Source organism: Haliaeetus leucocephalus, unplaced genomic scaffold (genome assembly GCF_000737465.1).
Source record: "Haliaeetus leucocephalus isolate CR32 unplaced genomic scaffold, Haliaeetus_leucocephalus-4.0 Scaffold696, whole genome shotgun sequence".
In the NCBI taxonomy this organism is placed as follows: Eukaryota; Metazoa; Chordata; class Aves; order Accipitriformes; family Accipitridae; genus Haliaeetus; species Haliaeetus leucocephalus.
Genome location: NW_010973132.1, coordinates 3,490,804 through 3,499,500, shown reverse-complemented (window position 1 = coordinate 3,499,500; position 8,697 = coordinate 3,490,804). Strand labels below are relative to the sequence as shown.

The window sequence follows — 8,697 nt, the reverse complement described above, 5'->3', positions numbered from 1 at the left end:
TGGCGTGCGGGGGAGGCGGAGGAGGAGGAAGGGGACATCTGGGGCTGCGGGCGGCGCAGCGGGCAGAAGCGGAGGGGTGCTCGTCTGGAAGGGGCTGGGGATGGCGGGGATAGGGCCGTGCTGCTGTGGCGGAGGGTGTGCTTCCCTTGGAGGGGGAGGGAGCTAGTGGTCGGTCCTGGGGCGTGATGTCTCCGCGGGAGCTTTCCTTCATCAGCAGTTCAGGCCGTCCTTTTAAAGAACATCACATGAGCCTTTCCACGCCTGAGCTTTGTAAACACCTTGAGGGATGGGGGAGTTTGCGGCTGAGAAGCATGGCCCCACTGACATCTTTCGCTCCAGCTGGCCACCCTTAGAGCGATGTCAGTGCACGCAAACTTGCCCATGGGTTGCCCTTTTCCCTCTTGCCCCTCTCTGTTCTGGAAGTCTGGCTTCACTCCAGGCTTACCCATGCAGTAAGAAATCGCTTTTGCTCTTAGCTGTAGCAAAAGGTCAGTTTATTTTGCATTGTCTCCCACTTTTAGGTACATGGAAAAGAATGGCCTCAGTTACTTTCGGAGACCATGTATTAAAATGTATTCTTCCAGAGAAATGAAGTATCTATCTCCCTTACCGATAACTTGCCATTTGTGCTATTAAGATGTCACTGGGCTGAGTTAGGACATATGAGTTAGAGCAGGCAAGCGAGAATTTAATGCTGTTTATTCTTGAATGCCATTTCATTGCTGCTGAAGCAGTAGCATCTCTCAGCTGCCATCTACTCCACAACCTGCAAAACAATTCCTTTTTTAGCATGCATTTCTCCTATTTCTTTTTTGTTATTCTGAGGTCCTGCTTTCCTTGCGTCAAGAGTCTGTGTATCTTGCAACTTCTAATTCATGTTTTAATTGAAAATGCCAGCCTTTAAGATCTTAGGAAATTTTTATTGCCTAAGCAGCAAATAATCTTCCATGGTTTTTTTTAACCTCTCGTTCTGTTGTCTGTCATCAAAAGATATGTGGACTGAAGCTGGAAAGCACGTTTGCAGTCTGACTGAAAGTTCTTCTGACTCTTGCTGCTTTTACAGGTATCTGTAGTTCAGGATTGTTGGCTGGACTTCAATTTTTCCTTTTGATTATGCAGAATTTACTAAAGCAATTGCATTATTTCACTGACTGATTAGTCTGTAGTTCTTAGATTTGTGGGCTGTTCAAAATGCTTAGTGTGTCCAGATGTTGTGTGAAATAAAAATCTAACTATGTTATGATTACTTGAATTTTTCAACCTTTTTTCTGAGCTACTTTATGTTGTATCTAATGAGAAGGTTTAGCTGGCAAATAACAAAAACTTGCTGGGCTACACTTCTAAGAAAGTGAAACTTCATCTTTTCAGAGCCAAAGAGCAGATATGACCCAAAACTGCCATTAAACAAATAAAAATTCTTTCTGCTAGGAAGACTGTGGGCTGTGCTGACAGAGAACTGTCTACTGAGAAGTATAGCTTCACCTGAAATGTGACATACAGCAATATGCTCTAAGTATGTGCCCTACTGTATAGGAACATTTCAAACAGGTTTTTTTTCTTTAGAAAGGCCTGTCTTGCTTTCTCAGAACTTAGTCGCTTGAGTAAAGTTTTTGAGTAGCTTTCAGAATAACCAAAATGGTTCATGCCATTCTTGTGATGTTCAATAAGTGGAAGTGAGTATGGAGAAGTGGACAATCAGTATCAATAAATATCTGGTTTTGTTTAGCATAAAATGGCTTCCTAGTTTACCATTGCATGTTTTCTGTAGAAAATGGGTCTGGAAGCTGAAGCTTTGCAATAAAATGTAGTGATAGGTGATAAATGTGTGCTTGAAAATAAAACACATTTCAGGATGTTTACGATGAAAGGATTTTCTTTAGCAGTACCCCATACTTGAAGCCGTAAGGTTGATGCTATTCAGCCCTCAAAAACTGTAGCAGAGAAAGCGTTTATTTAGAAGCTGAGTAGGAGCTGTTCAGAGCAGTGCGTGGTTAATCCAAACTTTCATGTATTGACACTTTCCCATAATCTCTTAATGTGTTGAAAAATTTGTTTCCTAAACTTATTTATACTCAGTGGGGAATTCTCACTTTTACGTTTGAAATTCTTGCATTTGTGCTGCCTTGTAAATATTTTATGCTCTTGCTGCTTTTACGTGGTCTCCCTTTGAAGGCATCCTATTCTTTCCTTGATGGTCTTCATTTTCTCACTGCTCCATAATATAAGAACTTGTTCTGCCAAGAACTGTCAGGGAGGATTTGTTATTCATCTCCATTGCAGATTCCTCAGCTGACTTGCTTTTGGAAATGTTGTATTGACCACGTTAATAACAAACCTCTCTCACAGAACTTATTTTGGTGGTTCAGTCACTTTGGAGGTCTTGTTTTCTGGATTCTACCACATTGAATATTGTTACTGAAAGACTTAAATCTGTTTGTTCTGAGTTATGGTAACAAGAAAGCTATGTAGGTCAAACACTTCATTGCTGCAAATTCACTAGTAATAACATAATTTAGCTGCATTATTGTATAATGATGCTACTTCCTATTTGGATGTTGAGAAGTAATGGCTGGAGGTTTATGTGTCTTTGCAAAGAAGCTTTTTTTAAAAAAAAAAAGCTTTTTGTCAAATGTGGGATATTCTGTGAACATACAGAACCCAGTGACTTAATTGAAGGGAGAAACAACGGTCTTTTATTCTAGTAAATGCAAGATGTAGACAGTACAAGATCTTGGCATTAGGACAGGCGTGAGCAGTGATGAAGCTGCAAAGATGGGATGTTTAAGAAGCAGCTTTCCCTCTGTGACCCTGGAATACTTTCTGATAAACTGTCTGTTCTAAAGGGATTTGTAAGTTGTGGAGGGGTGGGGGGAAGTACAATTTTATCACTATTTTTAGATGCCAGATTCAGCACAGAAGGCAACTTAACCCATTTTATAATTGAAGTAACCATTGTAGATGTTAATGACTAAAAATAGTAGGGGAACTGACTCGACCAGACTGAAAAAAATGGGTAAGAAAATGCACACTGTTTCATGGTCATCTGTCTCCCCTCCCTGTGTCTGTCCCATCATGTGTGTTCCCCCCCAAAGTTGAGTACATCGTGATGTTGGGAAGGCAAATCCTAGATAATTTTCTTCTAGATTCTATAATGCATCACCAGACTGTACAAACAAGAGCTTGCACTTTGTAGCAGTGAACTGTAAGGGTAAAAATACTTGTAAATCAGTATTAGCCTTGCAATGGACAAGCCTTTTTAATAGAGTTGCTCCAGACTTTAGGGACTTAAACTGACTTTAGGGACGTAGTAAGGTAGTCACTATACTACAATAAGATTTTCCTTAGTGTAACAGATTTCTGGAGAGAAATAAATGTTTCTTTTTATTGTTGAAGTAAGAAGGTGATGCTGTTGACAGTTTTCTAAAAGAATGGGCTGTAGATGGGGGCTTATCTTAGTACAGGTGCCAAAACTCTTTATTCTGGTGTTTTTGCTGCTGGCAGGTGTGTTAGTGCTTTATTTCTTTTCCTGTTTTCTTTGAATAAATATTGTCCTTGTATTGATCCCTTATGCTTTCCTCAACAAGATGATATAGACAGGTAAATGGCTTGAATTACCTCCAAGTTTCTGATAAAGATTCAGAACTACCTAATTTCCTCTTAAGTTCTGCTTATTCTTGGCAAAGGCATGTGTGAGTTTGGGAAGAGACTGCTGTTATCTCTTTGTCATCTGCATCTGCACTGGGGAAGTACCCCGTTATTTCTATACTGTTATGTTAAGATAAAGGTATTCCTAATGCAAACACAGCTTATACTGGCAAAGCTGTGTCTTTCCTGATGGCTCTTGGCTGCAGAACTAACTTGAATGACAGAAGGAATTCTGCTGCTGTAACTGCGTTCACGCTAGGGCATTCCTGTGTCCTTTGCTAGGTGAGCTTTTTGAAAAGTTTTTCATGTGAATGCAGTCTCATTTTTGCTTTTGGAGAGAAATCATCACAATCATAGAGCTAGATGTAGTTTTACCCCCCACCTCCATGTTTGCGTGAGTGTCTTGCTTTTGCCTGCGGGGTGGCTTTTGTTGTTGTTTGGGGGTGTGTTTGGTTTTGTTCAGTAGGCTGAAGGAGGGGATAGGAGAACAAGTGAGAGGTTTGGGCAGAAAAAATTAAGCAGTAGAGTTTCAGAAGAGTTTAAAGAAATGAAAGCAGGTTCTATTGCAAAAGGCTGGTGGGCTTCCATGCAAAAAGATATGGTAACTCACTTGCCCTGTTGACCTCTTATGATTGTTTGGTTTTGGTATGGCATTTCAAAGCTTGAGTTTTATTTTCATTGTAACTTTTAAGTCAGAGTATCTTGTCAATTCCTGACATGCAGGAATGGTGTGACCAGTATTTAACCCAGAGCTGCTTTTTTTTTTTCCTCAAGAAGTTGTACATTTAAGAAGATGCTGTGCCAGAATTAATGGTTCAGTAGAATGGGTTGTAGGTAGCCTCACTTCTGTGTACTTCATTTCTTACATAATGAGCAGAGTAGTCCCTTCATTCTCAGTCGTTTATAGTTCTAGGGGTTAATTAAGTTTTCATCTTTGGCCCTCTCAACAAATTTTTTTTTGCCTCTCTTTTTTGCTTAAAAAACACACTTCTCAGTACCACTGTGCAACTCTGCCGATGTCAAGAAAAAATAGCCATGTCACTGTTTGTGAAATGAGAAGGACAAACCATAATAATGCCTGGATACGCTTGTTTATATACGTAGTCAACTTCTGTCCTGACATTGACTTTTGTTTTATTGCCGTTGGGCAAATTCGTAGGTTTATGCAATTGTATTGAGAACAGTATTAATGTCCATAAGAATTTATAAATATTTAAGGTAAGCTTAGTGTAGTTTGGTGTGTGTGGTGGTGGCTGGTGGGGGTTTGGGGGTTTTTTTGTTTGGTTGGTTTGGTGTTGTGTTTTTGTTTGTTTGTTGTTGTTGTTAGTATTATTATTATTGGGGGTTAGGTTGTTATTTTTTTTAGTATCTCCTAACTGATCCAGGAAGGAAGAAAAAAGATTGTTTTTATTGTGGACTGTTGCTAGCATAATTTTGCTATTGAGTTAGCTGTATGTTAGTGTTGTGTGGCTGGCAGAAGGCTTTGGAGAACTTGATTATGTTAACTTAGACCAGCTAAATTACGCTCCTAATTCCAGGAGTTAATTTTCTGCAGAGAACCTCTGTGCATTAGGTGAAACACTTTGTAGGTTAAAGTATGCAGCTTTGCTGGCATAGGCTGAATTTGCATTAGGAATATTCTGCTAGTATTGTGTATTTATATGCCTTTAGTTATAAATTGTTGTATACGCTGGCTAGTTAGAATTTTGCTCATCATTGTCTATGCATTTGAACTGGTGTGCTGAAACGTGTTACTCCTTGTCTGGTTTGATTTTGTTTGTTTGTATAAATAATGTTGGGAGCCCTTGTTGCTGCTGCTATTTTCATTTTGCTAATCTCCCTGCATCAGGCATATTCTCTTGTTATTCTCCCAGCAGTCAGGTTAGTTGTACAATATGTCTGCAATGGGCATTGAGCCTGAAGTCTCATCTCTCGTACCCTAAAGGAGGGGGGAGCGGGGTGGGGGGGGGAATGCTTAGAAACTTGAATGAGTAAGGATTTGAGCCCTATGTGTGGTAAGAAATTGACCTCTTGTTGACAGTCGCTGATGCTGGCTACATTAGAATTAGGGCATAAAGTGGCCAGCTCGCAAAAATGGTTTTTCTTCCTCTCACAGTACTGTTCATTTAAATTGTGCTGTTTGTAAAGTTGATAAAATGGCTGTCCTTACACTAGCACCCGATTATTTTTTGACACTGATTCATGGCACCTGTTGCTGAAAGCATGTGTCAGTACGAGTCAGTTTTCTAGTGTTGATGGGTACTCGTTTCATTTTAGCGCCTTAACCATAGTACATTCTTCCTCAAGCTTAGATGAGGTTATATTCTGCATGCCTTCTCGGCTTCCTAAAACTTTCATGGAATAAGACTTCCAGTGTCTGAAATACTACAAATGCACTACTCTCTAATCTTTAATGGCTCTGGTAGCTTTGCAGGGATAACAAATTAGTGGTCTAGTCTTAGTGTATATCTAAATGTAATTACAAGCTTGGGTTGCACATTAGCTATGTTGTAGATTTGCTACAGAATTATCTTTTGGTTTGTTTTATTTTTTAAGTAGAAGTATGTTGTGGGTAGCACCTGACATATATTTTTCTGTGTTCTAACTTGTCGCTATCTCCACAGGAATTACTGTACTTATAGGGAGAACCTGAATTACAATGGGGGACGACAGTGAGTGGATGAAACTGCCCATTGACCAGAAATGTGAACACAAGGTAGGAAATCTTGTCTTTGGGTTTGGCTTGCTGTATGTCTCCTGCTGCGGTGATTTTGTGGTACTCCTCTAAGTATACCATAGTTGGGTAATCCTGACAGCTGCACAGCATGTGTATAACAGATCTGCAACTGTATCAGTTCTACCCAAGCTAGAGGCTGAATAACATTTATTAAGCAGAATTTAGTAGCATGATAATCTGTATGGCGTAAGCTTGTGCACTGAAAGATCAGTGCAGTCATTCATGTGGAGAAATTACTCATCTGTAGCTGAAACTATTGTTGGGCTCCCACCTAGTCATCAGTGGTGGTTATAGCTTATGAAGAGCAGTGGGGAAGACTGGCATCTCTCTATCCAGATCATTCTTGGCAGGACAAGAATGAATGTATTGTCCTGTTGCACGTTATTCATATAGTCATTGAAGAGAAATCTTGCACATGACAGCTTACTGAGCATGCTTTCAACTACAATTGAAGAACTGTGTGAGATTGGTGAGTTAAGAGTGCACTACCACAACATTTAAACATCTGTTTTCTGTTTCCAGCTGTGGAAAGCCAGATTAAATGGTTATGAAGAAGCCCTTAAGCTCTTCCAGAAGATAGATGATGAAAAGAGTCCTGAATGGTCCAAGTATCTTGGATTGATAAAGAAATTTGTGACAGACTCCAATGCAGTGGCTCAGTTGAAAGGACTGGAAGCAGCACTTGCTTATGTTGAAAACGCTCATGTAGCTGGGAAGTAAGTAGCCTTTTCTTGCTATGTAGGCTGTTATGACTGTTTAATGTGCCTTTCTGAGAAAGGCTGCAGATAAATTGTACAGTGGCCACTAACAATTCTGATCTTTACTGTTGAGAGCTGAACTTTATTTCTGATTTAGAGAATTTGCCGATGGTAGGCTTTCCTTGTAGATGGCCTCCATGTGCATATTAACTTGTCAGAAATTGCTTACAATGTTCAAAGAAACTATTAAAGGCAGTAGTAAAGATTTCTGAAATGGTAGAGAAAGTGAATCAGTAGTTTGGTGGTGTAAGTGCTGTGAACTGAAATCCCTGTTCTTGTTTGACTAGAAGAGTCTATATGTACAGGGAGTCTTTTATTCCAGGGAGATATCGGTATAATTCATCCATGAAATAAAATGTAGTTATGTTTATACGGTGTTGCATCCAACTTGACCCATATGAATCTTCATACCTGCTAATTTCTTCACAGGATGTTTTTCAGTATTTCACTGTTGTCTAACCTGTGAAATAGCCTGTACTCTGAGGGTGAAATAAAAACACCTAATGGGCTAGATCAGTGCTTTGGTCCACTGACTTTGTCACCTGATGAAATGAATAAAAGTCTTATTTAAAAAAAATAAACAAACCCAAAGGTTTGTTTAAAAACTTAACCTTCCAAAACCCTTGATTTAAAAGTGGTAAAAATTATTTAGTTGATTGGAGGCTTTGAAATAGATGTGAAATTCTGTGGAGGGATTATGCACCAATGCTGTATGTTAGTTAACTGTAACGTATATGATTCCAGGAAATGGCATTTATTTGTGGACCTTAACTAATGTATATTAATGAATACAGTTTTGAGAAAATGTCTACTATTCACTGTCTGGTATAGTCCAGTGTTAGGAACATGTTAACTAGCACTCAGTCAGCAGGAGTTCTTTTGATTAGACTAGAGGTTGAAGTAATCTCTTACAAAAAGTTATTACCTTCGAAGTTAACTTAGAATTTAGTCCCTATTATATGAGCACTTGTTGAGTTTTAATCCATGTTTGGATGTTGTGTGTGCTTTTGTCTGTGAATAATGCTGTAGAACACCTAATTCACTTAAATGTTCCAAAAGTAACACACTCTCATCTTTCAGGACAACAGGAGAAGTAGCATCTGGAGTTGTAAATAAAGTGTTCAATCAACCAAAAGCCAGAGCAAAAGAGCTGGGTCTAGATATATGTCTAATGTATATAGAAATTGAGAAAGGGGAGGCAGTACAAGAAGAATTACTAAAGGGTCTGGACAACAAAAACCCGAAAATCATAGTAGCATGTATAGAGACACTGAGGAAAGCACTAAGGTAAGCTTTTAGTTTTTAGTTCATGGTTTTGTGGGTTGTTTTTTTTTTCTTTTTCTCCCTCTTTCCCTCACCCCCAACAGTATGTGGAGTTTAATTTGTTGCTGAAGTCTTTAGCAGGCCTTTGTTATTGTTGAATAGGATGTATCTTTTCTGAACTGATATTTTCTGACAACAACAGTTGAGAGCATCATGGGATTTGTTAGATGTGAGGGATGTCTTTTGTTGTACAAGCCTTGTCTGGATCACTTTCCTTCATAGCAACTGTTTACC

The 8,697-nt window shown here is 39.2% G+C and overlaps 1 protein-coding gene across 1 annotated transcript in view; it reads left to right on the top strand.

The window, feature by feature from the left end:
• Positions 1 to 8,697, top strand: part of CKAP5 (cytoskeleton associated protein 5) — a 54,325-nt gene that overhangs the window by 4,161 nt on the left and 41,467 nt on the right. The window contains exons 2-4 of the mRNA XM_010580126.1: positions 6,270 to 6,361; positions 6,905 to 7,098; positions 8,221 to 8,427. Coding sequence (XP_010578428.1) covers positions 6,305 to 6,361; positions 6,905 to 7,098; positions 8,221 to 8,427 — 458 coding nt within the window. The 5' untranslated portion in view covers positions 6,270 to 6,304. The remainder of the gene's footprint in view (positions 1 to 6,269; positions 6,362 to 6,904; positions 7,099 to 8,220; positions 8,428 to 8,697) is intronic.